At 50.2% G+C, this 26,977-nt stretch overlaps 10 protein-coding genes across 10 annotated transcripts; 5 read left to right on the forward strand and 5 right to left on the reverse strand.

The window, feature by feature from the left end:
- Positions 1 to 91: 91 nt before the first annotated feature.
- MIND_00364100 (uncharacterized protein) lies at positions 92 to 5,104 on the forward strand (the record flags this gene model as incomplete). Its single annotated transcript, XM_037360483.1, has 21 exons — positions 92 to 663; positions 753 to 783; positions 834 to 848; positions 901 to 1,007; positions 1,057 to 1,264; positions 1,311 to 1,347; positions 1,411 to 1,472; positions 1,520 to 1,632; positions 1,698 to 1,765; positions 1,816 to 1,911; positions 1,961 to 1,982; positions 2,029 to 2,068; positions 2,121 to 2,552; positions 2,599 to 2,656; positions 2,712 to 2,747; positions 2,793 to 2,898; positions 2,948 to 3,836; positions 3,889 to 3,914; positions 4,262 to 4,407; positions 4,461 to 4,788; positions 4,840 to 5,104. The coding sequence occupies 21 exons, from the start codon at positions 92 to 94 to the stop codon at positions 5,102 to 5,104; spliced, it is 3,657 nt and encodes a 1,218-aa protein (XP_037223368.1).
- A 67-nt stretch (positions 5,105 to 5,171) lies between these two features.
- MIND_00364200 (Elongation factor 2) lies at positions 5,172 to 6,969 on the forward strand (the record flags this gene model as incomplete). Its single annotated transcript, XM_037360484.1, has 6 exons — positions 5,172 to 5,182; positions 5,222 to 5,403; positions 5,449 to 5,545; positions 5,599 to 6,354; positions 6,402 to 6,602; positions 6,651 to 6,969. 6 exons carry the CDS (start codon positions 5,172 to 5,174, stop codon positions 6,967 to 6,969), a joined length of 1,566 nt encoding a protein of 521 aa, XP_037223369.1.
- A 1,043-nt stretch (positions 6,970 to 8,012) lies between these two features.
- On the forward strand, positions 8,013 to 9,320 carry MIND_00364300 (MFS general substrate transporter; the record flags this gene model as incomplete). The annotated part of the gene is made up of 9 exons (XM_037360485.1): positions 8,013 to 8,060; positions 8,107 to 8,280; positions 8,331 to 8,357; positions 8,407 to 8,479; positions 8,530 to 8,613; positions 8,666 to 8,856; positions 8,906 to 8,990; positions 9,042 to 9,206; positions 9,253 to 9,320. 9 exons carry the CDS (start codon positions 8,013 to 8,015, stop codon positions 9,318 to 9,320), a joined length of 915 nt encoding a protein of 304 aa, XP_037223370.1.
- Positions 9,321 to 10,981: 1,661 nt separating this feature from the next.
- Positions 10,982 to 11,492, forward strand: MIND_00364400 (uncharacterized protein; the record flags this gene model as incomplete). Its single annotated transcript, XM_037360486.1, has 3 exons — positions 10,982 to 11,196; positions 11,242 to 11,339; positions 11,389 to 11,492. The coding sequence occupies 3 exons, from the start codon at positions 10,982 to 10,984 to the stop codon at positions 11,490 to 11,492; spliced, it is 417 nt and encodes a 138-aa protein (XP_037223371.1).
- A 389-nt stretch (positions 11,493 to 11,881) lies between these two features.
- Positions 11,882 to 12,833, reverse strand: MIND_00364500 (uncharacterized protein; the record flags this gene model as incomplete). The annotated part of the gene is made up of 4 exons (XM_037360487.1): positions 12,609 to 12,833; positions 12,430 to 12,551; positions 11,988 to 12,377; positions 11,882 to 11,936 (listed from the first exon to the last, which is right to left on the reverse strand). The coding sequence occupies exons 1-4, from the start codon at positions 12,822 to 12,824 to the stop codon at positions 11,882 to 11,884; spliced, it is 783 nt and encodes a 260-aa protein (XP_037223372.1). The 5' UTR covers positions 12,825 to 12,833.
- A 79-nt stretch (positions 12,834 to 12,912) lies between these two features.
- MIND_00364600 (uncharacterized protein) lies at positions 12,913 to 15,526 on the reverse strand (the record flags this gene model as incomplete). The annotated part of the gene is made up of 5 exons (XM_037360488.1): positions 12,913 to 14,097; positions 14,146 to 14,598; positions 14,651 to 15,071; positions 15,125 to 15,270; positions 15,317 to 15,526. The coding sequence occupies 5 exons, from the start codon at positions 15,524 to 15,526 to the stop codon at positions 12,913 to 12,915; spliced, it is 2,415 nt and encodes an 804-aa protein (XP_037223373.1).
- Positions 15,527 to 18,247: 2,721 nt separating this feature from the next.
- On the reverse strand, positions 18,248 to 19,614 carry MIND_00364700 (uncharacterized protein; the record flags this gene model as incomplete). Its single annotated transcript, XM_037360489.1, has 2 exons — positions 18,248 to 19,530; positions 19,584 to 19,614. The coding sequence occupies 2 exons, from the start codon at positions 19,612 to 19,614 to the stop codon at positions 18,248 to 18,250; spliced, it is 1,314 nt and encodes a 437-aa protein (XP_037223374.1).
- Positions 19,615 to 20,276: 662 nt separating this feature from the next.
- MIND_00364800 (Beta-glucosidase) lies at positions 20,277 to 23,839 on the reverse strand (the record flags this gene model as incomplete). The annotated part of the gene is made up of 21 exons (XM_037360490.1): positions 20,277 to 20,685; positions 20,730 to 20,746; positions 20,798 to 20,979; positions 21,032 to 21,107; positions 21,160 to 21,284; positions 21,337 to 21,568; positions 21,620 to 21,702; positions 21,751 to 21,852; positions 21,914 to 21,934; positions 21,986 to 22,120; positions 22,165 to 22,649; positions 22,693 to 22,794; positions 22,849 to 22,896; positions 22,943 to 23,001; positions 23,048 to 23,085; positions 23,133 to 23,186; positions 23,234 to 23,366; positions 23,417 to 23,514; positions 23,567 to 23,594; positions 23,646 to 23,782; positions 23,824 to 23,839. The coding sequence occupies 21 exons, from the start codon at positions 23,837 to 23,839 to the stop codon at positions 20,277 to 20,279; spliced, it is 2,580 nt and encodes an 859-aa protein (XP_037223375.1).
- Positions 23,840 to 24,065: 226 nt separating this feature from the next.
- On the forward strand, positions 24,066 to 24,934 carry MIND_00364900 (uncharacterized protein; the record flags this gene model as incomplete). The annotated part of the gene is made up of 4 exons (XM_037360491.1): positions 24,066 to 24,212; positions 24,279 to 24,430; positions 24,479 to 24,542; positions 24,590 to 24,934. The coding sequence occupies 4 exons, from the start codon at positions 24,066 to 24,068 to the stop codon at positions 24,932 to 24,934; spliced, it is 708 nt and encodes a 235-aa protein (XP_037223376.1).
- A 78-nt stretch (positions 24,935 to 25,012) lies between these two features.
- Positions 25,013 to 26,645, reverse strand: MIND_00365000 (3-hydroxy-3-methylglutaryl coenzyme A synthase; the record flags this gene model as incomplete). Its single annotated transcript, XM_037360492.1, has 5 exons — positions 25,013 to 25,144; positions 25,195 to 25,910; positions 25,967 to 26,323; positions 26,377 to 26,503; positions 26,559 to 26,645. 5 exons carry the CDS (start codon positions 26,643 to 26,645, stop codon positions 25,013 to 25,015), a joined length of 1,419 nt encoding a protein of 472 aa, XP_037223377.1.
- Positions 26,646 to 26,977: the final 332 nt, after the last annotated feature.

Here is a 26,977-nt window from a genome sequence, read left to right on the forward strand (position 1 = left end):
TTATTTTGGGTTGCTGCGGCGGTTTACATAATACCCGACGGTCTTGACAGTCTAGTTCGCATCGCCTTCTGGTTTGCGCACTCATGAGAGTATGAGCCTCGCGCTTTCATGGCCGTCGCCACGCAAGAAGGCACGGCGACAAGGCTCTCTGGATGCCACAAGTTCCATTGAACTACCTCTTCCAACTGTTCACAGGCCTACTTCGCCGCGAAAAGTCCACTTCCATTCAATTTCTTCGCGATGGGCAACTATTCGTGATTACGTGAAGCGCACATTAGCTGCACCTCAACCTCCTTCCAACACTACTCTCGTCGAAAACTCCGCCATTGCAGCGATTTCGCTCTCAAAGAAAGACTCACACCAGTTCAGCGAAACGGATGAGGTTGACGAGGTTGTTGTAGACCGTTCATGGTCAGACGACTTTGAGACCGACACCAACTCGGATATTGCAGACACTGCCAGCAGCAGGCACGACACAACTGTCGCCGATTCTGACCCTTCTGATGACCGTGCAACGGGGATTTGGGCTCTTCCTCTCCTTGCTTTCATCCACAGACGTATTTGGCCAGAGGTCAGGCGCTTTTATATGCCTCGCTTCGACCAAGCGGAAGAACAGGCGTACCAGAAGGAGATCTGGAGCCAGGGGAAAAGACCAGCTCTTTGGTAAGTTTTGCTTGGCAGTTAGAATAAACGCCAAATGCTCTAGGGCCTCCGTGTTTTTTCATCGCAAATTGTGTTTTGGCCGTGTTCAGCATACAGGACCCAGTAGTTCTCGCCGACAAGGTTTGTTTCACGCTGACTTAGACTTTTGGTTGCGCTAACACAGAACGCAGATATTTTATTATGGCGTACGTTCAACATATCTGCTAACGTCAGCAGAACTTCTTACTCGTTCACCAGATCTCACCCCTGCTGTCGGTTCCCATCCTTTTCATGTGCGCTTACAACTTTCCCTACGAACGTCCCTTCTTTTTCCAAACCTTCCTCATCATCTCATCGTGGTCATGGTGCGTTGTGGGCATCTCCGTCGTGCGCTCTCATCTCACAATGGTCTAGGCCGTTCTATGAAGTACTCTACGCCTACCTCTGTGGTTTTTATAAGCGGGGCGGTGCCAGCAAAGATGATATTCTATTCACCTGCGGGTCCAAGGACTTTTTGTCAACCTTTTACTACACTTCTGCACTCCAAGCTGTCGCCTTGTTTGGAATAGCCCTCAAACGCCTACCCGCCACTATCGGAGCCGTCGGGTTTCTAATCTTGCAAGTAATTTTTGGATAGTCACAACCTACCGGTTTATGCTGAAACATAGGATTTGTGTTACAATCGTCCCAGTGCGACACGACTATGTGCGGAGTGGGTAGACGGTCTCACATTTTTTTGGCATTGTCATTGCTGACTTGGTTAACTAGATGTTGTAAATTTCGTGATATTCGAATCAGTCCTACTCTATATGCACAGTGAAAAAGAGCAGGTCCGTTCTATACTATCATTTTTTCTTCCTCTCACGACTTATTCAAGTCCTCGCGCAAATTATTCAAGCTCCGTACCCAGCTTAAACTCCAGTTCGAACGGACCTACAAGGCACAGGTCAACGAGCGCCGGGCTGCCGACTCGAAACGCCGATTGACTTCGTGAGTCCCCACATGCAATGGTCTTCGCCGATCTGATCTTCATTAGCTATGTCTTTCATGATAAGTTCCTTCGCTTCTTCCCATAACGAAATTGATACCCTTGAACAAGTCCGCGTTCCACTCAATACTGCATGTACGCATTTCCATCACTTCTCACTGAATCCTCATAACCCATCTATGTAGTGCTCGCAGTTCAGAACATGGCCTCTCGGCCAATTGCACAAGATCACGAGGTTGAATTCAGTGCGTTAGAGGGCAGCCTAAGCATGATGTCCAAAGGTGGGTTTATCGCTTGCTCATTCCAATGCTACATACTGACTTGAGATAGTTCTAAACGACGTTCTCGATTTGTGAGTCTTGACATGCCTTCGCATTCTGTTCAACCAACACCCACAGCAATCGAATGGACAGCGGTAGACTAGAATCACTATCCAAGGTTATTTTCACTTTATAGATTGACTATGTCATCTCATTCACTTTTTTTATAGCCCTATGCTTTTCATAAGGTCTTGAGGTCACTTTTTATTCCACTCAGGCTAGCCGCTGATGCAAGGAATCTGGAATTCGCTACTGACCTGGATATGCGAATTGATGAAGTTGCTCGACGGGCTGCATACCAGGCGATGGACGCTTCACCCGAAGCTATAGCTCAACATCTTCGACAGCAACCTAACAGCGAGGCCGTTGTTGGTGTTGTTGTTGGCGACGAGACACGCTTGAGGCAGATCATCACCAATCTGGCGAGCAACGCATGCAAATTCACCCCAGCAGGCGGCAAACTCACCATTCGAACACGATTGATTGTTCCTAACCCATTGGGAAGCGACCCTCTGTCGACGACAGCTCAAGACGAAATTAGAACAGACCCGAACTTGACAGTTTCATGCCAACCTGTGGAACGCATTGTCGTTCGCATAGAGGTATAGAGTATAGAATGCGATCCTGATCACGTCTCAAAGGGTTTAGGTCAGTGACACTGGCAGCGGTATTCCTCCCAAGGATATGGTCGAGTGTAAACTTTTCTGTGCGACGCTATTGTAATTTAAATCCTCCCCTCCTCTAACTAACACCTTCGATAGCCGCCTTCAATCAGACGGAACAAGGTCGACAACAAGGTATACCGTTTCATTAGTTCATGACATGTTCTGACAATGAGTTAGGTGGTAAAGGCACTGGGCTTGGTCTTGCTTTGGTGCGCCAGATTGTCAAATTAAGTGGCGGTCGACTTGGTTTGCGTTCAAAAGTTGGTGTTGGCAGCACGTTTTGGTATGCAGCTTCATGCACTTCATTCCCTCTCTCTAACAGTCCTAAAAAGGGTGGAGCTTCCTCTTGGCGTGGGTCGGAAAGCAATGGAAGCTGGACCTGGCACGCCGTCCAGTTTGGCTCACGCGGCACCACAATTTCCGGTATCGGTGTCGATGCCAACACATGGCTTGCATCCCAACTCTATTTCCTCGGTGGGGACTGTCGCTGAAGCTGTGGATGCAGCCACCAAAGCCGCATCACAAACCCTCCCTACTTCAACACGGTCGGAATCTGCCCTACATGGGCTAATGGATCAGGGAGGGCGTTTTGAGCTGATGCTTAGCAAATATGATTCCCATTCACCGACTCCTACGCGGACGTTAGGGGACATCTCAACTGGCACGGAATATCCGTTGCCTTCGCCCCCAACCGAGGCTGATCCATTACCTGAACCTGTTCCAGTGCCTCCACCACTGGAAAACACGACTATCGATAGTACACAGGCTAATACTTCTCGACCCAGACAAGCTCGCCCGACATACGTTCCTTTACCAAGTCCGCGACCCTTCGTTTTGGATGACCATTCGACAATACCGTCGATTGTCTCCTCGATGTCACCACCACCGATCGGCCTCCGAGTATTAGTGGTGGATGATGATGCAATGACCCGGATGTTGATGACACGCATGCTGGAACGATTAGGCTGCAGAGTTTCGTCGGCCGAAAATGGGGAAGTTGCTTTGCAAAAAATTCTTGCGGAAGATTCTTCACCAGTGCAGTCGAGCGCGAGCGCTGAACCACCCCCACTGGTCACCGGCGAACCGAAATTTGCGGTTGTCTTCCTGGATAATCAAATGCCGAAGCTATCGGGTGTCAAGCTTGTTGAGCGCCTGAGGGCAATGAAACGCACTGATTTCGTCGTTGGCGTAACTGGCAATGCTTTATTAACGGATCAACAGGTAGGGATTCTTTGGCTTGTTCATAACTTGCAGCTCATTCTTTCAACCCAAGGAGTATCTTGAGGCTGGAGCCGATCAGTGAGTTTTGTTTGATTCCAGTTCCTTTCCTAACAACGTATAGTGTGTTGACAAAACCAGTATTAGAGGGCAGTCTGCGTAAGATGCTAGGACTTGCAGACGCGCGGAAACGAGGGTGTTAGGGTAGTATTTGGGACTAATCACTTGTTGTATCGCATATTTCTTGCTGTATTTTTTTTTTTTTTTTTTGGGGGGGGGGGGTTTAATGCGCCTTCGGATTTTCGCCGAAGTGCCGTTACTGGGCTGACCTCAACCTGATGACGATGGCGGGACGAGATAACCGTTATAGTGGGTAAGCCGTGAAGAGAGTAAACCCTCCCCCCCGACACAAAAATGGGTCTTTGCAGTATCTGCTTTGACCGCTATGTCGACCCCGTGTCGGTCCCCTGCGGACATCTCTTTTGCCGCCTCTGTCTCTCGCGTACAATTGACGCCAATACCCCTCGAGAACGAGAACATTACTGCCCGACATGTAGAGCTGCGTTTAAGATCGGTATTTTGAGCCCTCTTGAGTTGTGTTTTCAATCTCATGGTCGTCACCCTCAGTGACGGTTGACCCTGCGCTCGTTCCAGCTTATTTGAGACCATATATCCTCCCCGCAATCCGACCGCTCTTTATCGACCACCCCGCCACGGAACCAGGTTTGTGTGAACCATTGGAGGTCAACGAAAAGGCAGAACTCGGGGGAGTAATAACTGCCCTGAGAGCAAGCTCAGCGACATGGCGACAAAGAGCTGAAGTGCACGCCGCGGCGAATGCTGGGTTGCTCGGATTTGCAAGGGCGGCGAAAGAGCACGCGATAGGAATGAAGGAGGAGAAGCTGAAGGCCGTCAAGAGATGCGAGTTGTTGAGGAATAGGCTGAAAGACTTTATGTGTGTGTTGGTTGATTCATCCATTCGTGCTGACCAACAGACAAAACATAGTCCAGAAGACGAACTCAACACATTGATGACCGCTGAAATCGACATACCGAGCAGTTTGGGGACGGAAACAGGCCAGGCGTTGCCCGTGTTCCTAATGCAGCCGCCACAAGGGCCATTCTACGATGAAATCACTCCGACATTAGTGGGCAGGAGAGACCCAGTAGTGTTTGGAACCAATGTCATTGCGGCCAATGTAGCGGAGGACGTAAGGGCAAACGCAGAGCGGATGGCCCAGAGTCTACAGCAGCAGCACACTCCCTCGTGACATAGTTGTCCATGTAATCTCTCTCTGAACCTCCATCTGAATCACCTGGCCAAATGCGATCTTCTCGATGGCCGTACGGTCAGCTGCCTTTCTTGTCTAAACATAGATTCGCGCCAGGCCCATAAAATGGCTTCTTCTTCTTCGAGTCGAAGAAGATATGCTCTCCCATCCGATTGTTCCTCTTATACTGGCGACCGTAGCGCTTGCAGTCACAAACAACTCTCCAAGATTGGATCAGGCAGCCGAGCAGCTCTTTCATGACCGATTATACCAAACTAACCTTCGTGGTCCTCGGTGGAGTGCGCGTTGACACTGTTCTATCTACTGATCCTAATTTTCCTCAGCCGGAAACGAGAACCAAAACACGCTTACTACGACGGTGGCAACCGCTCTGCAGATCGCTGGTCTTACGGTACAGACATTGAACACAAGCTTTTCCCGGTACTTCTTCACCCTTCCTTTGATAATATCGAGTCTGATAAGTCATAACCCAGATGGGATCCACGCTGGTGGTCTCTGAGCCTCAAACTCACCGATGGCACGACACTCGGATTGCCTACGACTGGATATTGGCCATATTCCGGTGACTCTGGCTTACAGGGAGTGAATGCCCGTGTTAAGGATGCTGGCTCGTACGCATTATTCCCCAATCAGACTGCCAACGTAAATTCGTTGGACTTGGCTGATGCTAATGGCTCCATCGTGTTTTTCGACAACCCCAGTCCGACCCGCAACTACTCACAGCCAGGATATCAAGTCCTTGGGTCATCGGTACCTACAGCTGCCATCCCTGAACTCGGAAACCTCACCAACCCCCACTGGCAGTCGGCAAAAACGCTCAACTTCACGCATGTCAAAGAGCTCGGAGTTGTTGGTGTCATCGCATCGTGGGTGGACACCTCGGATGCTAATGGCGCATTACAATTCCTGCCAAACTCCGGCGCTCCTGGCAATGGCTCAGTCCACTACGATGTGCCTGGGCTATACGTCGGAAACTCAACTGGCGAGACAATTCGGAAATTAGTGCAGGAGAACAGAGTTCAAAGCGCGACTATTGTCTTGGATGCACCAACGGTGCAGGCCACTACCACAACTGTCATCGGACATCTGGCAGGAAAGAGTGGTTCAAATGACACAGTCATTGTGTACACACACTCTGACGGACCGTCGATCATTGAGGAAAACGGTCCTATTCTTCTGTTGACGATGGCAGAGTATTTCGCTTCCCACCCTCTCAGTATCAGTGTCGAGTCTGTGGTCATGTTGTGCTCTCTACTCGATTACTGATCCATGGCAGTTTTGTTATGACCACTGGACATATATCGGGCGGGCATGTGAATGAGAGCAGTTGGATGGCTGCTCGCCCCGACATTCTCGCCAATGCCAAAGCAGCCGTGGTCTGCGAGCATTTCGGAGCACTCGAATGGAAGGACAATCATAGTTCTGGCAAGCCTGTTTACGAGCCTACAGGACAGCACGAGCCGATGTGGACGATGGTGTATGTCATCGATTATCTTATCTTCTGATCGTAACTGATTGACATCAGCAACTCATCCAGTGCAAGTGACCACTTGCACCAGCTATACCTTGACGCTTTTGCGGGCACTAACGACGCCCTACGTATGGCCATGATTTCACCGCAAACTGTCAACGGCGTGAGGTCACAATGGTACGGCGCTGGTGGCAGCAGCCTCTTGGGGTACTCGACGATTCCCACGGTGGGTATCATTCCTCAGCCAGACTACCTTTGGGCAGCTATGGTCGACGGTGGCTGGAGTAAATTGGACGTGGAGATGGCCATTACTCAGGTCAATGTAATCCTGAAGCTAATAGATAGCATAGACAAGCAGTTTGTTGCAGGGTAGTAAACCAACTTGGAAAGAAGCGTGCCGGCACAAACAGAACAGCGATTCCCACACAATTCCAACGGTGTCTAGATAAAATATTGGCTTATCACGCGACATGGAAGCACGAGCTCGAGAATCTTTCTCTTTAGCTACCACGACCATGTCGGACGAGAAGATCGCTCAGCCTCCAACACCACGGCAAGACTCGTCGTCCGAAAAGGGTTTTGGGAGTAGCAACGAGGTGTCAATTGACCCGGAAGCAGAGAAGAAGCTCTTACGCAAGCTGGATTGGACACTGCTTCCACTTTTCGCCGGTTCAATGGCTGATCTAAGGAATAACGGGCCGTCGGCGCCCAATTAGGAAGACAATGGCGACTGGTCCGGATTGGCAGTGTCGTGAGTCCGTGACAGTCACCCCCTCAGGCTTGTGGTCAACCTTCTCCAGTGTTGCGAGCAGTGGCTTAAGCAGGTATGCAGCTATGTAGCCACATCTCCCACTAGTACTGGCATGCCCAAGTCCCAAAGCTGCCAGTGCTGCTTGGGCCTCTCTGGGTCATGTCTGCTGTATCTTGACCAATGCCACCTTATTGACCAATGCCACCTTATCAGCCACCTGCCAGTACACTTTGGATTGTTTGAGCTTTTAGATTAATTAGCTACTACTGTTGCTACTACTGTTATATATTTACTTAGCCTAAATATTATGAACTCTTCTACTATAGCCTAAACAGCTCAGTTGTGCCAATGCTTCAGTCCGGACCACTCGCCATTGTCTTCCTAATTAGGCGCCGACGGCCCGTTATTCCTTAGATGAGCCACGCGACCCTTTTCGCCTTGATCTGTAGGTTTTTTGACCATGTTAAGTATCACTGCATCTTATTCGAGAGACAGACGTGACAAATTTCATTGACCGGTGATTCCGAGCCAGTTCCTGACAGTCTTTGAACTAATTCCAGTGGAGAACGGCTATAGGCAACGCAAAGATCGCTGGTTTGTTTCCATAGGTTCAGGTTTGTGCCCACTAAAGTGTTCTACTATGAGGAATCGAGAAAGATCTTGGAATGCAAGGCTTTGACTACAACATTGCTCTGACGATATTCTACATATTTGTGAGCATTTTCTTTTACTAATAAACCCTTAGTTCACAAACCTTAGTACATCCTGGCGGACATCCCCTCCAACCTCGCGCTCAAACACTTCGGCTCGATGTGGCTGGCAGCAATGGTCACCTGCTTTGGCGTTGTGTCCATCGGAACAGCTTTCGTCAAGTCGTATGGTGGTCTTATAGCAACGCGAATATTTCTGGGAATAGCAGAAGGTGGGACTCTGGTGGGCACCTCCCGGCTTCGCGATCTCAAAAGGTTTGATGCCATTGGCAGTCGGGTTTGGCGTATATCGTGTCGCGCGTAAGAGACTGAAAGAAGAGGTCGTTTTGGAAATTCTGAAGGTATCCAGTATTATCGGCGACACGAATTTGTCATGCGTCTGGGGATTTTCTTCGGTACCAGCACACCCCTAGCGGGTGCTTGTGAGCCAAATTGTTCCTCCTTGAAAGTATCTTGATCCATTTTGTGCTAGTTGGCGGTCTTCTGGCATCGGGATTGCTTACGGTGAATGACATTGGCGAAATCAAGTCGTGGCGGAAGATCTTCTTCTTTGAAGGTACAGTCTTGTGCGTGTGCTTAGTAAGAGCAACGTATGTTGATGGGCCAAGGGATAATCACCACTGGAATTGGCTTGTTGTGCTTCATTATAATCCCAACCGACCCCCAGCGAACACGGATGCTGAATGAGGAAGAAAGAGCACTGGCGTTAGCACGCATCGAGGCAGATCAGGTCGTAAGCATGCAAGGCCGGAAAGAGCGGACGTCATTTAAGTTGGTTCGGAGGGCCTTCAATGTCAACGTGAGTTTCTATGTCGTTGCAAATAGGGAGCTCCAAACCTATACCACAGGCATCGCTATGTCTCTTAGGATACATCTTCATCAACATCTCTTTTCAGGGTCTAAGTCTCTTCATGCCGACGGTCATTGCTACACGTAAGCGTCAAATTCTTAAAAAGAAAAGTGAGAGTTGTTAACGCACAACAGTGGGGCATTTCACAGTCGTGGAATCGCAGCTGCGCACCGTGCCCCCATATATCGTGGCCCTTTGCTGGTCGCTCTTCCTCTGCTGGGTGTCGTTCCGCATCAAGATTCAATCCATCCCAATTTTAGTCTCCCTTGCATTCATGATTGCGGGTTATGCAACTTCGAGTGAGTGTTTGGCGGACCCATGGTCTTGTGTTTGAGTACCATACAGTTGGAACGAAGGATTCTCATGCAAGGCAAGTGGAGGACATGACAGCACATCATGATTGGTTGAGCTGACGACAAAGGAAAATGCCAGATATGCAGCATGCTTCTTATCATTGCTTGGTTCAACACCAATCGGTCCGCTTGAGTTGGCATGGGGGATCGACAACGCTGCCCCAGACACCATCCGGGCGGTAACAAGCGCAATTATTCCTGGTTTTGGGGCCCTTGGCGCCGTAATCGCCGTCGTAAATGTTCCTGATACAACGAATTCAGCGACCTGAAACTGCATATAGTGGACATATCTACCTGCAGATGCTCCGAACTACCACAACGGCAACTCGCTTAATTTGGCAGCAGGTTGCGCGGGAGTTGTGCTAACTCTCTGTGCCATGGCATATATAGCCAACGAGAACACCAAACGGGCGAGAGGGGAGAGAGATTATCGACTGCAAGGGAAAACCGCGAAAGATTTAGAAGAGTTGGGCTATCTTCATCCACGTTTTCGTTATCAATATTGAGACGTCGAGTCATTGAAAGCACAAATTTGTCACTGCACTTTTTCAGATAGAAGCACCAACTTTGGTAGACCTCGTTTTTAGGTCGTTTTTTTAAGGAAAATATGACTTGATGCGAGGCATTGCAAGATGCGCGCGGGGGTTCGTTGTTGCCATTGGGTGTCAAATCTATTTCGAGGTCGGAAGGGGAATATCATAGCAGATTACGGCGCAAGGATTTGGTTTAGGATGCTGGGGGGGAAGAACGAAGTCGAGGCTTGCTGACCTTGAAGACAGTGTTGGTGTCACTTGGTGAAAGGCAATGAGGAATCTATCATCAAGTTGTCGGATCAATCGATCAATGTTTCTTCTGACAGTCTTCTGACCAAAGTTGAAAAGAATGCAAGGGGTCTTTGGGCTCTTTGCCTGACAGCGCCCTAGACCACAACTTCCAGTCATCAAGGCCCAATTTAGACTCGGATATCTATGGAAGTTTTACCAATTGCAGAGGAGCACAAAAATCACACCTTCACAAGAGCGTCCGCTATAACGCCTTGTCTCCCGCAGTCAGACTGTGAATTTGGTCTGAGAGGGGGTGAGTGTGACGACCAAAATAACAATAACGCCATATACCGACTCTTGGTGCCAAAAAGGCTTGAAATCGCCACACGCACATTTTGCAGCCAAAGCGATGCTTAGAAAGTCGGGGTGAGTTGGCTGATTGAACACTGGCACTATCGGAATCTCACTCGATCTTATTAATAAGAATTTGGCTAAGTGTCAGATGCCTGCTGAGGCTGGCCAACGTTGCTTAAGTATCTGGTGGTGTGGAACTGTTTCTCCCGTAGATTTCAACCGATTTCATTACTTTTGAACTTCTCAATTGGTGAACAGCTTCGATGTCGCTCACAGGTTCGACGATTCACTCCACCACCATGGTCGACATTCTTCACGTTGCTTTTGCTGTGTCTGGAGGGACATTGATGCGACCCTCGGACGACAAGCTCACTGTGAATCAGCCTCCTTGTTTCCGTCACGGTCTACAAGTGACCAGCAGCCGATTGGGCAACCTTGACGGCTTCCAATGCTGGCATTGCGTGAAAAGCTGCTGCATTGATAATCGAAGCGTCAGTAATATTCGACAACCCAGCGCCGCAACGGTCTTGCAACCCCGCCTTGCGAAACGACTAGGAGTATAAAAGGCGGGTCCTGCACCGACCCAACCCATCATCTACCAATATGTTCAAAGTTGCCCTCTTCAGCCTTTTCACTAGCCTTGCTATCTCCTCTGCGAACGTCGTTCACAGCCGCGATGCCCAGGCGCTTCCCGTTCTTCACAACGGGCAGAATATTACCTTCAACTACAAGAATGTTTTCTTGGACGACAGCAGTCGCTTTGGCATGGGGCTACTTCGCAGCAATGCGGCTTTGCCTGCCACCGTTGTTGCTGATGGGTGGGTCGCTCATGTCGACTTTCTGCTAGGCTAACACGTTTGCAGGTGGGAAGGCCCTGTCGTTCTGAACATTCTTGACCAGGACGTTATCCCGGCGACCTATGTGTTGCAATACCCCTTCTTTCAGAATGGGTCCACCTACAGTGAGTGCCTGCCCCAACACTGCTCGCCAGTTTTTCAACAAGTTCACAGCTGCCCAGCTCTTCGAGTATGATGCCACCACTTTGGTGGTCACCGTACCCGAAGTCCGTAGCACCACGTTTGTGTGGGTTAACCAGCCCGGTCAGAATATTTGAGCGGCGTTAATCTCAATCGCGTATTGTTTGTAATGCACAATGGCGATGTCGTTCATTCCATCTCGGCTGATCCGTCGGAATCCGTCAATCAAGAAAGAGAATAAAACCGATGACTCTCTCAAGGATGAGCCGCTTCCGCATCCTGAATGGTTTTATACGTTCAGTTGGCGTGGAATTAGCTGGAGGAAAAATCCCCTCGACTTGAAATCGGATTGTTACCCTTATTCGATATTTGCTGTTTCCCTTCACTGGGCTGAGCGCTGATCGTTGCTTTCCAGATTCCGGAGTCTGGTTTGGCTGAGCAACAGAGTCACGCAGCGGCAGATCCGAACGTTTGGGAACCTCTCGTTTGAACAGAAGACTATAGTACATGATTTTCTCCGAAGCTTTCAGTAGGTTGCGGAGCTTGCTTCTACGCTTTGCATGATTGCAGCACCAGATGAGCTATGACAGGCTTCAGCACAAACTAGAAATAAGAGTGATATTGAAACGCACGTTCCAATGCGCTCCGCCCCAGCCGCAAACATTTCGAGACACTTATCGAAACTACGGATCCCAGCGGAAGCCTTAACTTTGACATTGGCCTTGTACGCAACAGATTTACGCATGAGAAGGACGTCTTCCTTCGACGCTCCTCCGCCAGAGAAACCTGTGCACGTTTTGACGAATGCAGCACCAGCCTCAGCAGCAATGAAGCATGCTGCGACCTTCTCCTGGTCGGTCAAGAATACCGTTTCGATGATGACCTTCACTGGCACGTTGGCAGAAACCACGACGGCGAATATATCGTTGAACACCGACTCGTATTGGCCGGCTTTCAAGGCTCCGATGTTGATGACCATGTCGATTTCCTGGGCCCCACATTTGACTGCGTCGGCAGCCTCACTGATTGTGATTCGTCAAGGGCGGCAAATGAAAACGCTAGCAGAATGCAGACAATGCTTTAGACGCTGATGTCCCTGCGCCTAGCGGGAATCCAATCACAGCACAAGTCAGGACTCCACTCCCTTGCAGTCGTTCAGCAACTTGAGAAACATTCGCTCCGTTCACGCAACACGACTAAGGCATTATTAATGGTTGAATATGAGAGAAGAATACGTATTCATATATTCATACCTTGAACTTGTTCATGATGGCCTGGTCGCATAGCGAGGCGATTTGTTCTTGAGTTGCGTCTGGCTTGAGGAGCGTGTGATCTATCGCAAGGGCAAATGTCGCATTTGGCTCTGTTATAGAGGAGAATTGGGTTTCGGGGACGATGAAGTCTTCCTCTGCCAGCACCTGCGCGATCTTTGCTTGGACGCGGACAGTCCAATCGTTGGTCGTTGTCATCAAGGTTGAGTGTCACAGTCATGTGCTGATGTGACATTGTCAATATCTGCAGAATAGAATGTTGGATAAATACAATGCGCACACAAATTTAACTACTCCGCGTTCGAACAACATGCGCAGCTTCCGCACTTTCCAGTAATACTCTCCTTGGAGCGCCAGCTGACGATATGGCGGCCTTCTTGGTTACAGACGCCGTAGAAACAGGCAATTTTGCCATAACCCTTGCACGCGAAACCGAGCCGGGTCCTCCCGCTTTCAATTTTCCACCAGTGCTCGCTATTTTTGGTAACGTAGAGCTTGTCGCTTTTGAAGGTGCAACGCTCGCCACAACTCTCCGTCGAATGCTAGAGCCAGTGCGACCTTTCAGCCCGTTTTCCTTCTCCTTCTCTTTGCCTTTCTCCGTTGTAGAATAACGTTCTGTCGGGGGTACCCGAGAAAGGCCACGAGACGATGTAACAACTCGACTCGGTCCTGCAACGGCAGCCGGACTCTCAGGCGGCGACTCTGATACACCCAGCTCTTCTGCCAAACTCAATTGTCGTTTTGGCTCTGTTGGGGGTGGGGGAACAACTGCAACAGCAGGGAACAACTCATCCTCCGTTAATGCGCTGAATCCTTCCTCAGGTAGGGATTCTAATTGCAGCAATGGAGTGTTGGTTGTAGCTCCTAATCCCAAACCAAACGTGGACAGTCCAAAACCCAGTCCAGCGGCTTCTTCTGGCGACGCAGGGGATCGTTGGCTCATCAATAAAATGCGACTGAGTGGACTGGGCTTGGCAGGGGAGTAGGCGTGGATCATCCGCGGAATGAAGGGTTTCGCTATTGGAAATGGGTTTGCAGGCGTGGCTACAGGCGGCACACTTAGTGCTTCAGAACTCGAAGGCGAAGAGGCAGCAAGGGTATCCAGAAGGCTAGGTATTGGCGCGGACGACAGGAGGAGGGGTGTAGGCGGAGGAAAGGCGGAATATGGTGAGGGGGGAGGCAATACGAATGATGTTGGTAGTAAGGACGAGGGGCCAGGTATGACCTCCGTCTCAAATGCAGGCTCAATTTTCGCTCGTGGAGGGGGGGCTAATGATCGTTTTGGTATGCGGCCAGTCTTGCGACTGGCGCCGACAGTGAATACTTTCCCTGGCGATTTTCGGGGTGAATTTCGAACGGGTTCTGCTGTCGCTCCTGCGTCCGTACCAGGATTAGGCGTTGGAGGTAGCTCGGCGAGTAGTCTTTCAACCTCCCATGTTCGTTTTTCATCCTGCAACCTAATGCGGTCTGCCTACAAGAAATGTTAAATCCTTTTTTTGTGGAAAATCACAAATCTGACCTCTACCGATGCCCTCTCGTGGCCCAGCCTAAGCGTTGCCTCTGTGAATTTGTTGCGTTCGACATCCAACTGGGACTTGATCCTCTCCAGCCGTTCCCTCTCAGCATCCCTTTCTGGCCCAATCATCAGCTCAACACTATTTTCGCCAACGTCGCCATCGACACGAGGGTCGTTGGCAAATTGTTCCAGTATTTCTTGTGTCTCCGTCGCCTGAGTCAACAATTCTTTCTGGTACCGTTCAACATCATGATTTAGCCGAGATATTGTTCGTTTCAGTCGCTCAATCTCGCCATCTGAGGATGAAGGTGAGGGTGTAATCGAGGATTGTGCTGGTACTGGTGTCGAGGGTTTGTTGACCGCTTCTCGTACAGCTGAGAGCAATGAGGACAGTTTTTCGTTTGCCGCGTCAGCCGATGCCATAGGGAAGAGTGTCTGACTGGTGAGTGGTAGTGGCTAGCATGCTATTGTCAGCCGTAAACCAAACAAAGAATACGATCCACCACACCTCTTCTTCCTTTTCCCTCTCTGCGGGCCGAGCTTGATGAAGCATTGCCTGTGTCTCATTGACCGCACTGAGAAGTAGCCCTCGGAGTTGACGGTTGTCCTCTGCCAGTCGTCGCCGCGCTTCTTCACTCTGTTGAAGCGCGTTATCGTGGAGAGGAGGACCGGTCAACACTTCTATTCCGGCCCTCTCCACCGCCTTCAAGTTTGAACACTTTAATCCACTGGCTGCCCCACCAACCTTTGTCTGTATATCAGCTAGTTTTGTCCACCGTTCCGCCATGCGCTCCATCTCTCTCTCTTTCTTCTTCAATTCTGCATGGTGGGTGGCGCGAACGGATTGAAGCGCTGAGCGTGCTCGTTGGAGCTCCAGAGTTGTTTGCTTGTGCGAAGATTCAGAAGACTGGAGGAGACGGGTTGTTGCGCTGCCGGGTTATCAGTTAATGGTTGGAAACTCAACCTGCATAGACAAACGCACGTTAATCGAGACTTGTAGAGGTTCACTTCTCGCTCTGCACTCGCCGCCGTGTCTGCCGCTGCACGGTACATAGTTGTGAGTCGTTCATGGTCGTAGGATAGTGTGCGGAGTTTCGTAGTGAGATCCTCAGTTCGACCCATATCTTCCTGTTTAGATTTGGGTAAGCAGAAAACACGACCATTGCTGACGCACCACTCGCTGGCTTAGCATGCCCAGCAAGCATTTCACGACCCGGTCGAGGTCGGCGGGAGCAATGCCATCGAGAGAGAGGCCTGGTGTTGGCACAAATCCATGCGCAATGAGCTGAGAGTTGATATAATCGAGACTGGAAGTGGCGAGAATATCGGATGATATATCGGAAACGCTGCCCTCAGTGCCCCAGTGCACGGCCTTGTTCGCCATGTGACGAGAAGGAGGTAAACACGATGGACGCGACAGTCACGCGGCAACTCAGTTCGCGTTCAACCACCATCATCATGACAAGACGACCTCTGATTCGTCAACAATCGGTCATGGAATGGTCTTGGTTTCCTCTGGTGTCTTGTTCAAACCGCAAAACTATGCGTCTGCCTATGACTTGCCCACTACTGAAACAAATAAGCTTCAAAAAACATTATCCACCATGATGCGGAACAATTTCGGGGTGTGGCAAACCTCGATCGTGTTTCTGCGAATTGGCTTGGAACGAAGGTGATAATCCTCTGTTCAGGTGCTCTCTCAAGGTTCTTCAAGATTCCAGGACATTTGTTACTGTCAATAGGTCGAAGTCTCCGCGATCACATGCTCCTTGTTGTACCGTCATTTCTTCTGTGGGCGCCGGCTCCAAAACTCAACTTCTCTTCTAAACCTTTCGGGTGCGCAGCCCGGATCTGCCGCTGTATTCACTTCTCAAATGTTTCATCGAACTTACCGCTCTCGGCGCCAGCCCTTTTCGAGTATAAAATGAAGCGACCACTTAGAGAAGCGTTCAAGTTCCTCTTTCTTCTGTCATGCAGTCCTTCCTCAAATTCTTTTTGGCGGCAACTCTGGCGGTCTCCGGTGCCTCAGCACTGGCAGCCACAGCAGTCGAGTTCACTGTTGGTGACACATCCTCTGTAAGTTTTTACGGTTCAAGCGATGCTGCCAGTAGCCCATCTAACTTGAATTGTCAGCTTCCGTGCCTCACCAGCTCCGCTGTTTCTACCGCCCGCAAGAACATCGTGAGGGCTGGTATTAATGGTGGCAACTATGTCGTCGTTCCCAACCTCGTGCGTTAACTTTGACGTCATTTCTTGAATCAACTGATTAAAGCCTCATACAGCCCTTGGCGAACTGTGGCTCATACGTCTTCTACCTCAATACCGCGACACCATCCGTCAGCTACACTGCTATTGCCATTGCTAACTCGTCCGACGCGACACTCGGCTTGGGACCGGTGAGAAATACTCATAAAGAGTTGTGCCACACAAACTGATGGGATGCTTCAAGGCCACGTTCGCCCAATCATCGGGAGGCGCAAGCTCATTCGACTCGACTTATACCATCTCTCCCGTCAACGGGCGTCGTGGCAGCATTTAGTTTTACGACTCGAAACAACAAGAAGTTCTGAACAATTAAACTACAAGTTATCGTACTTAGTGAGGCCCATCACGAGCTATATCTGCCAATCAATCCAGCTGCTTAGTCATTTTTGGTTGCAACAACGAACCTTGCAAGGTTTGCACAAAGGGCGCCTTCAAAACCTGACTCAAAAGCTTGCCGCCCGTTATACCGTTCAATTGTCTATTCAAAAAAAGAAACACATCTACCACATTCTGCCTAATCCTGCCATTCTGCCTTGTGTGCCTCGAGATAATCAATGAACTTGGTTGGCTTCCTCCCTGCAAACTTTTCGACATTTCCCGCACCAATCTTGTACTCTGGCTCACGGAAGGCGCGTCTCATCTTCTCAAGAGAGTTGACTAGATACCCGCTCATGGGTGCGGGCATGCCCTTGGCAGTCAAGGACTCGACAAACTGCTCAGGCGTGGACGGAGTAATGTCGATATCACTGCGACCGGTGACTGTCTTGATAAGCTCCCAATTTTCTTTCGCCGTCCGCAGCTCTGGTCCACACAAATAGATGGTCTCTTTCCTGTCTGATGGCCGCTGAACGAGGACCGCACCGCCTACCGCCCCCATGTCCTCTGGCGTGATATTGTCAAAGATGGCGTCCTCGTAAATGAGGGTGGCCTTGGGGAGGGCTCGCAGAGCGATCAAAAGAATTGGTGATGTAGTTGCTGGCGAAGAAAGCAGGACGCAAAGTAGTGAAATACGGAAAGCCGATATTCTCGACGTTGATTTCCACCTGAGCGTGGGCAAAGGGAATCCACTGGTCCCGAGTAAGGGCCCGCAGGGCAGCTCCCTCGGATAAAACGGTGTAGCTGGACAAGAAGACGATATATTCAACACCAGCGTCGCGCATGGCCTGGAGGGTGGCGCGGGAAAAGTCGGGGCTGCTCTGGATAAGATAGAGGTAGGCAGCCTTTGCGCCCGACTTGGTAATCGCCTGAGCAACAGAAGAAGGTTTCTCGAGATCAGCTTGAATACGCTCGAAGTTGCCAGATTTTTCTACATCAGAAGCCTGAGGGATGCCTTTAATCGGCTTGGTCGTGTCGCGCATCGCCAGCCACACTTTGGCACCGCGCTTCTGGGCCTCGAGGGCAACCAAACCACCGACAGTCCCAGTGGGACCGAAGACAATGACGTTGTTGTAAGTGGGAGACATTATGGTGGAACTTTGTGTTTGTTGATACCTTCACCACACAATGGTGCTTTTTGGTTTTATGAAACGAACGGCCATAATTTTACCGTTGACGTCAAATCTATAGACACCGCGGCTGCATATTTTCCAGGCAAGCGCCCAAGGAAACCTTCGCAATTGAAGCGAGTTGGTTGGTAAGCAGTCAAGAATAACGCGTTGTCAACTGAGCGCCGCCACGAACCGCCAGTGCCGTTCAAATGGTTTGACTTCGATCCGAAAATTGGACAGTATCCAACGACACGCTCAGCTATTTGCAGGGGCAACGGCGAAGAGGAACACGTGATCGCGAAATACTTGGACATCAAGCATGTCTAGGTTATCTATATCTCCAAAATGCAAGTCTAAACAAGCAAAGCGCGAAATCCATCTACGAACTCTGTTGCGTAAGCTTCAGCCAGCATATCATCCACCGCAGTTTCTGACCACGTCAATGCGATTGTCATCGCTCCCGTGGGGTCTCCGACGACGCTCATTGTCAGCGCGGAGCCCAAAATGACGTTGCATTGGGCAAAAACCATGTCTTCGATTCGCCACTGGCCTTCGCTAGACGCAATCCTTCCAGCGTTGGAGATCTCGAATGTCGACCCACGTTTTCGGCCAAGCTGACTGTTGAAAAAGCCGATATAGTTGCCAGAAAGGAGACTGAGCATCCCGACCTCTTGCCGGGATACCAACCGCTGGCGTTGCAACTCCGTTGCGTAAGACGTGGCTTTCGACCAGTCAAACACAGTATCAATTAACGGATACGATTTGTGGGCTGTTACGTAGTCGCACATGAGGTCCGCAGAGGCATTGGCGGGGCCCCTGAGAGAGATGGCGACGGCAGCTACCAGTTTGGTATATTTTTCTGAAGACGGAGGAATTAGACGCGAGATAGTGGTAGCCGCAAGAACGTAGAGTGCTGAGGTCACTGTCGCTTTGTGGGAGCGACAGACTTGAGAAAATGTGTTCATCTCGCTGCTTGTGAGCGTGATGAGCTTCACGCGTGGTTCAAGATTTGGCTTGGCTGCAGGAACAGGATTTCCCGTCCATGCAGAGCCCAAACGCGTCCATGACACAGGGAGGAATAAGCCGAGTATTTCAGCCAAGATTTTGAAAATAGATGGCCGAAGATTGGTGACTTTTTCGAGTGGAAGTGGAAGCGCGATGGATTTAGGAATTTCCACTATTGTTTGGAGTGATTCGTTGGGAGTCATGACCTTGACTGCATCCAGGAGTGTCATATGAAATGCAACACCACTGAGGCCATCGCCAATGCCATGATGGTATGCGAATACTACAGTATTGTTTGCCAGGACCTGCAAGCGCCAAAGCGGAAGCTCTGCGGACGTGTCAAACCGTGTCGAGAGCTGTCGCTGAATAGCAAGCTCCACGTCTTCCGCGTCCGAAAACTGCACAACAAGCGAAAGGTCAACTTTGTCGAGTTTGGCGTAGGAGGGTTTGGCGTCTTCTTGTTGAACTTTAAGACAGAGAGAAGGGTGCTTCTCGACAACCGTTTTCAGCGCAGCAAAGAGGGTCTCCTGGGAAAGTGATCTGCCATCCAACGACGCGTATTTGGCGGCAACAACGACGCAAGAGTCCAATGAAAGGTGGTGCCGTACGATATGGAAGCATTCGAGCAATCCTGAGGAGTCAAAGGCATTAATGATGCTACAATAAGGGCAGAAAATAACGTACCGGCAGATCTAAGGGTTGTGGATGAAGCCATGTTGGCTAGACCTGCATCAAACCCTTTTATTTATACTGCGATGAGTAACCGCATTTCCGGACGCATTTTCTTGGAATCCTCACGATCGGTGCAGCCGAATACCCATCCGTATTACGTTGCCGGATGGTAAGGACGGTCAGACAAGACCGAATGGAGGGCAGGTTCAACCGTTCAGGACGACTTTCAAAGTTCTTCGGTGACCTGGTATCACTATCAGAGGTGAAAACTGGCGTGACCAATCGCGTGATTGTGACTCGGCCGAGCAGCTCCGAACCAAACGCAGGCTCTGTTCGAAATCGAGCGGCTCATACTCAGAGAGCAGCTTCATTTCCTCAATACAGTATTGATTTTTCGAAAACTACTCCAATTACCCGAAGTGTTCTTACCAGTCCGAGTCGCAGCTGCCGTCCCGGCTCCGTGAACAATCGGCAGACCCGACCCGCGCAACCGCTTCCTGCGAAAAATCGGCGAAGAACAGCTGCTTTTGCAACTAGGCTGCCGCTGGACGTGGCTGAAGCTAGGGTAGTCGCCGATCTTAAGGAAGAGCAGAAACGGAGACTTTTCGTTGGTCTTGCGCTGTGAATCACTCTCACATCGCAAAAGACATTGGATTTGGAGTGGGCCAGAACACCAAACGCGCTCGTCTCGTCATCCATCGAAACCTACAGTCCGATCCAGCTCAACCCTTTCACCAGCTCTACCTCTCCTCTGAGGTGAATATTGTCTGCCGACGACCCAATCTCGACCAAATATTTTCCGGGAGCAACTCTCCACGTGTTGGTACCAACATCCCAGAAGGCAAACGCATTCCGATCCAACTCGACGTCAATCGTTCGTGTAGCTCCCGGTAACAGGTCGCTGGCCTTGCAGAATGCTCTCAGCTGGCGCTCCGGCGTGGTTGGAATTCCTTCAGGGGGGTATCCGACATATACCTGAGACACCGCGGAGCCAGCAACCTCTCCTTCGTTTCGCAGAGTATGCGAGATATGGACACGGAGATTGGCATGATCAATATTTGCCTCTGAAATCGAAAGATTGCCGAAGGAGAAGGTTGTGTACGAGAGTCCAAATCTTGACAACGATTAGATAAGATAAGATGATAATTTGGTACTGACCCAAATGCAAAGAGTGGCTTTCCACTGACAGTCAGCGCATTCTATTCGCTCATTTTCGCAAACCAAACCTGGATTTTCCGCGTATGGTAATGCTTATACCCGACGAACAAGTCTTCGCGGTAATGTATTTTGCCATTCTCGCACTTGTCGTTCAAATAGGCCGGTGTGTCCTCGATTTTGACAGGGAACGAGAGTGGAAGACGACCACTTGGATTGACATTCCCCCAGACTATATCCGCAATTGCATTGCCTGGCTGGAATTTAACTGCAGTTCACTATATGGTGAAACGTCGTCTACTCACCAACTTCATTCCCAAGATACCAAGTTTGGAGGATGGCCGCGACACTATCGACCCACGGCATGCTCGTCGCCGAGCCCTATGTGCAAATAATAGGCATCAAGGCGTCTTGTCCACGCTAAATGACCCACTGCTTGGATGACAACACAAGTCTTGGGATTTGCGGCGGCGAGTCGGGATATGACCTCATGTTGCCGGCCAGGAAGATCAAGTGTTGGGCGGTCAAAACCTTCACTCTCCCATTCCGGAGTCAATCCTGGAAAAATACGAATCATTAGTGGCTCGCAATAAATCGGTTGGGAGCGTACCGGCAACGAACACAACAACATCACAGTCTTTCGCCAATGACACTGCCTTTTCTATCTCCCCCTCCTCGTCGATTTTCTCACATCCGCCAAGACGAACTCCACGCATCAGCGCGGGCTGAGAGCTGACATTTGTTTCACCATCTCTCGGAGGAGGTCTGTTGTTGAATTCGACGAGTATGTCGACTGGCTTGTGGGCGGTAAGATCGATCACTGCCTTTTCTTCGATGGTGCCCTTTAGGATTCATAGTCTAGAACGGTTGTTTCATAGGAACGAACCACGCACCTGCCCGTAGAAAAAGTCTCCTGGTGTTTGATGGTCCCAGTTGTCGATTGTCATTTCCCCGTTGACCCAGAGTCTAGCGCGACCTGAGAATAATTGGTTATTGATATCAGTGGGCTCGAGACTGAACATACCTGCCACAGTCAGGCCTAATTCGAATGGCGCCGTCTTGTCCACTGTCAGACGACCTGTAAGCTTGACTGACCAGAGCGGTGCCAATCCAGGTGGTAGAAAATCTACACAATCACAAGACGGTCAGTATCATGATACTACAATTTGTGGAGTCTCACAACGCACCGACTAATTTGATCCTCGTGTCTGTAAAAAATGTTCCTCAGCCAGCGGTAACCCCGAATACGGAAAGCTAACCATTTACGATAACAGATGAAAGCGGTTCGGGCAGAGGTTGATCGTCCTTGTCGTGGTTATAAAATGAGCACAGCCAACCAGGCTCTCCCTTATGAGTTTGAAGGTTGTTCTCCAATGTGGGTAGATATTTATGGGCTGAAGATTCAATTCAAATAACAATATCCACAAGTGAATCGTACCATAGCATCCAACTGTGTACGCAATTTCTATGCCGACTGGCGAGCTGTTGACCAAGCCATCGTACGGCGAAATTGAGTAACTTGGCTTGAGTGCTGCCGAGCCACCTCCAGATATGATGGTTTGCTTAGCATTGGGGCCAACGACAAGGATCGTTTTGACTTTGTCTAAGGTCAATGGTAGCAGCTTGTCTTGATTTTTGAGGAGTACGATCGATTCTGAAGCGACACTTCTCCCAAATGCACGCATCTCGGGCGAGTCTCGCGTTCGTTCGATGCCGTCGCCATAAACCACTTCGGGATTGCGTCGTGCCTGTTGCTGAACAAATTGAAGAAGGTTGGTGACGCGTTTGTTGAGCGTCTCCAGTTGGATTTTCTGTGCCGTCAGACAATGGTTGACGAGAAGCGAATCGCGGAAACGAGGGGGACCAGGCATTTCGAGATCCAACCCTGCGTTGATCGCACCATCGATGGAATAGGTTCCATACCTAAAGTACTCAATATTTGAGACCAAAAATGACCCGAACTGACCAATCACTGATAATTAAACCAGAAAATTTCCACTCGTTACGCAAGATGTTTTGCAACAACCAGGAATTCTCAGAGCAGTGGGTTCCATGAATACGACCGTATCTGGAACAATCAGGGTCGACATTCGCTGAGAGAGAGAGAGAGAGAGAGACGCACGATGTCATGTAAGCCCCGGGACTGGCATACTTCTGGGTAAGCATGAACCTAGAACGATTTAGGTAGCGTATTGTTTCACGACGTAGAAACATACGGATAGAGGTAGAGTTCCCGCAGCGCACGATCAGAGACTACCGAGTCTGCCGCGGTGCGCTATTTGCCCTGAGATAGAAAAACAAGAAGAAATCCAGTAACAAACCTCATGTTCCTGATCATTACCAACGAAATGCTTGATCGCTGGTAATCAATTAACCACAGTCAGTTAAAAGTTGCTTCGCACGGACTAGCTGAGACCCCTTGGGATTGCAGTCCTGAAACATAGGCCGCTGCCATAGTGCCTGCACATTTCTGAGCTCAAAACGTTGTATGGGATGATGCCTTGCACCAGAAAGGAATGGGTCTTCTGAGAAAGACTCGAATGCCCTGCCACCCAAAGGAGATCGCTGGATATTGCAGGTCGGCGCAAGCAAAATGACGCTTGATTTGGCTTTTGCTTCTTCACCAAGCAAACTGCCGACCTTTAAACGATGTCACTTTTTGTGATACAGCGTTGAGAGTACCACATTACCTTGCGAATAAGATCAGGATTGAATGTCGCTCCCATTGCGGTACCACAAGGAAGACATTGCGCCGGAACAGCAATGAATTGCGAAGAGCCGCGAACGCCTCGAGTTTTGTCAGTTGAGAAAGAGAGCGAAGGGGGGGAAAATGGCGGCACCATTTGGCCCATCACTCATACGAACAGACTGGGAGAGGAGTTATTTGCAACTGCTCAGCCAAGCGAGGAAAGGACAAACAGGTATGTTGAGACGAGGTATCGCGGTTGTGTTCCACCAATTTGGAGCTCCTAAGAGAGAAATCTTCTCGTTTATTGTCAGGGACTTTTCGACGAGACTTGTTATGTCGGCTTGCAGGAATGAGCGGTCCATGGTAGCTAGAAACAAGAACCGGCGGTCATAATTCGGATAAATATACCCCAGCTATTCGGCATCGTCGGCCCGAGCCACACAAGTCTCTCAGTTGGGTTCAAGCTTCATGCGTGCTTCCTGAGTAATAGACGCGCCGAGAACGACACCAAGGTCAATGCTGGTCAATGGATGGATTCGTCACGCCAGGTAACGCCGGTAACTCAGCGATTCAACGAGACACGTGATCGAGGAGTTCCTTCTCTGAACCGCCTACAACTGCTTATCACTTACCGAAAGGTGCGAACGGCGATGCGAAGGGCTCAAAGCGTTCGAAATCACACGCGTCCTTCACTGGCTTTTGGCGCCGATGACTTGGGCGTGCTGAGGGAGGCAAATGAGACGACCGAAGAGGCACTACGGCGGCAACTTATAGAAAAGGATCGGGAAAACGACCGGGTCAGTCGTCGTCACCGTTAGTCCTGAATCCACCTTGGCCCTCGTTGCTCACAAATCCAACAACAGCTCAAGTCACAAATCGAGACTCTCCAAGGCATGCTTTCACAACGACCAGATGTCGAATCCGTGCAAGAACTACAACGCGAGTATAAGAGTCTGGAGTTATTGCTGGCGGGAACCCAGCGAGAGAATGAACGGTCTATGGCGGAGATTGAACGGTTTGTCTCTCCTTGGCGTCAGCAGCCGTCAATTAACAAGGAATACAGGGGGAAAGCGAGGGAGAAATTGCTGGAAGGCGAACTGGCGAAGCTGGCCGGAGAGAATTGGCAGGTGTGCATTGCAAACAGCTGACAAAAAACGTTGCTGATTAGCGACAGTCTGCCCTCGATATTGCGCCGCCCAATGTTTCTGGAACGGCTGCCACCATAACTGGGCGGTCGTTCTTACACTCACGATCCAACACGTTGAGTGCGCATGCTTCACCCGTGCTGGCCCACGCACAAGCAGCTAGTGTCACAACTGCCTCCCCAATCGAAGATCCTCGAGCTCAACAACAACAAACACAAGCGACTTTGGCGCATATCGAGCAGGTTAGGTTGCTGATAATGGGCATGGAGCAAAGACTACAGACCCGTGAAGAGAAGCTTGTCAAAAGTGTGCAGCGCGCCGAGAGCGAGGGACGGAGGTTCGAAGAACTTAGAAGGGAAGCCGCTGGCCGGTGAATATTAACGGGCTGTATGCCATTATTGGGCTGAATAAGTACAAATTTTCTAGTTGTGGTCTAATCAAGAGGAAGCATTTTACAACGGCTTGCGGACGTATTTCCTGCGGTACTTGTCATCGACATGATCGAGATAGTAGGCGCCAGGCCAGATGTTGTCTACCGAACCCTCCGGGGTGAAACCGACCGCGTTATGGTTCTTTTCGCGAAGCTAACCCCAAAATGTCAGCTATGACTAACGAGAAAGAGAAATAAACGTACATCGAGGGCATCCACGAATTCCTGACACGGAACCACCTTCATCTTCGCTAACCGATTGAGCAAATCCATTTTTTGGGCGATCTCAGAGATGTCGCCCTTAACGCGGAAAGTCCAGAAGCTACCCGCACAGCCACTTCCAAACGCATACATGCTCGCCCGCTTGCCCTTCAGGTCAGCAGCAGGAACAGTTGAAAGCAGTGATGCCAAACATCCATAAAGGGATGCAGTATACATATTTCCCAGCCTACGAGAGCAGGCCATTCCGGGGTCGACCTTATCCTTGAACGACTTCTTGCCAGCGGCAATGAAGGTCTTCTCGATGTTTTTGTCGGTGAGGGCCTTGGTTACGGGTAACGCGAGGATCGCCTCCGCATCAGCGACGCTGGCGAATTGGGGGTCTTGGGGGGAAGCAACAAAGTCGTTGTAGAGCATACGAGCATGGCCTTTGACGGCTTGCTTGCCATATGGGCTGTGGAAGAGCGCATACTCGACATCGTCGAGCGAGAACAATGAAGACGAGCTGCCGTTCGCGTGACCGTTGCCATTGAGGGCCTTCTTGGCTGCCTTTGCTACCTTGGCTTTGTAAACCCGGTAAGCGTTGTCCAGGGCTTGGATGTAGGTGACGACGGAAACGGGGCCATCGACTTCCGGGTATTCCGACGAGAGGTTTGGTTTGTAGAAGTCATAGGTGTCGGCCATGTAGGTCCCGTGGATTGCTGCCCAGCAGTCAATTAAACGTAAGCTAAAGGCAGAGCAAGAAAAGAAAACATACGTTCGAAAACGACTGGGGCATTAGGGCCAATGAGAATCGCACAAGCGCCAGCACCACCAGCAGGACGAGCAGCGCCCTTCGCGTAGATGGCAATGTCACCGGCAACCACAATGGCATTCCGTCCATCCCAAGAACTCGACTCCACCCAATTAATCGCGTTATATAGCGCGGCAGTGGAACCATAACAGGCGTTCTTCGAGTCAATGCCCTCGATGTCGAAGTTGCCAGACTCGGCGAAGAGACTCATAAGAGTCGTTTTGACCGACTTGGACTTGTCGATAATGGTTTCAGTGCCAACATCGATGCGGCCAATGGACTTGGGGTCGATGTTGTATTTTTCCAAGAGACCAGAGACGGCTGACAAAAGTGATCAGCGACAGCGTGGCTCAATAGCACACGGTAGCTCGTACCGTTGAGGGCGAATGAATTGATGTCTTCTCTGTCATCTGGCCAAGCCATGTATTCTTGCCCAAGGCCAATCGTATACTTTCCCTTGGAGACACCGTCGTACTCCTCGAGGTCAGCCTCAGAGATGCACTAGAGTCAAAAGTTTAGCCAACAAGCAACGGTCCAACAACACGATGCAACCCACGCGAAGAGGGAAGTAGACTTCCATGGCAAGGATACCAACATCCTTGGGGCGAGGGGTCTCGGCAGCGTTGAAGACGGGGAGAGTCATAGCAGTAGGTGGTGGTTAGGAAGAAAGAAGAGTCTCATCTGCCCGCTTTATGTATTGTCAGAAAAATATGGCACCAGTTCGCGTAGCGCGATCGTACGACCTTATTTTCGGGAAAACATCCACGTTGAAATAATATCTGCACGATTGTTAACACGCCGCCTTGTGTCTGACCCTGAAGGCTGCCTTGTCCGTCGTTTCTTCGCTGCCTTGCTTCTTGTCGCTGTCCATATCTGGCCGCAGGTAATCGGAGTGTGACCGCTTGTGACAAGCAGTCCGACGGCCGCCAATCACGCAGCATGCAACGAAACACCGTTGCGGCCGTTTCACTCGAT

Source organism: Mycena indigotica, assembly GCF_014461135.1.
Source record: "Mycena indigotica strain 171206Taipei chromosome Unknown Mind.scaff0003, whole genome shotgun sequence".
Taxonomy (NCBI): Eukaryota; Fungi; Basidiomycota; class Agaricomycetes; order Agaricales; family Mycenaceae; genus Mycena; species Mycena indigotica.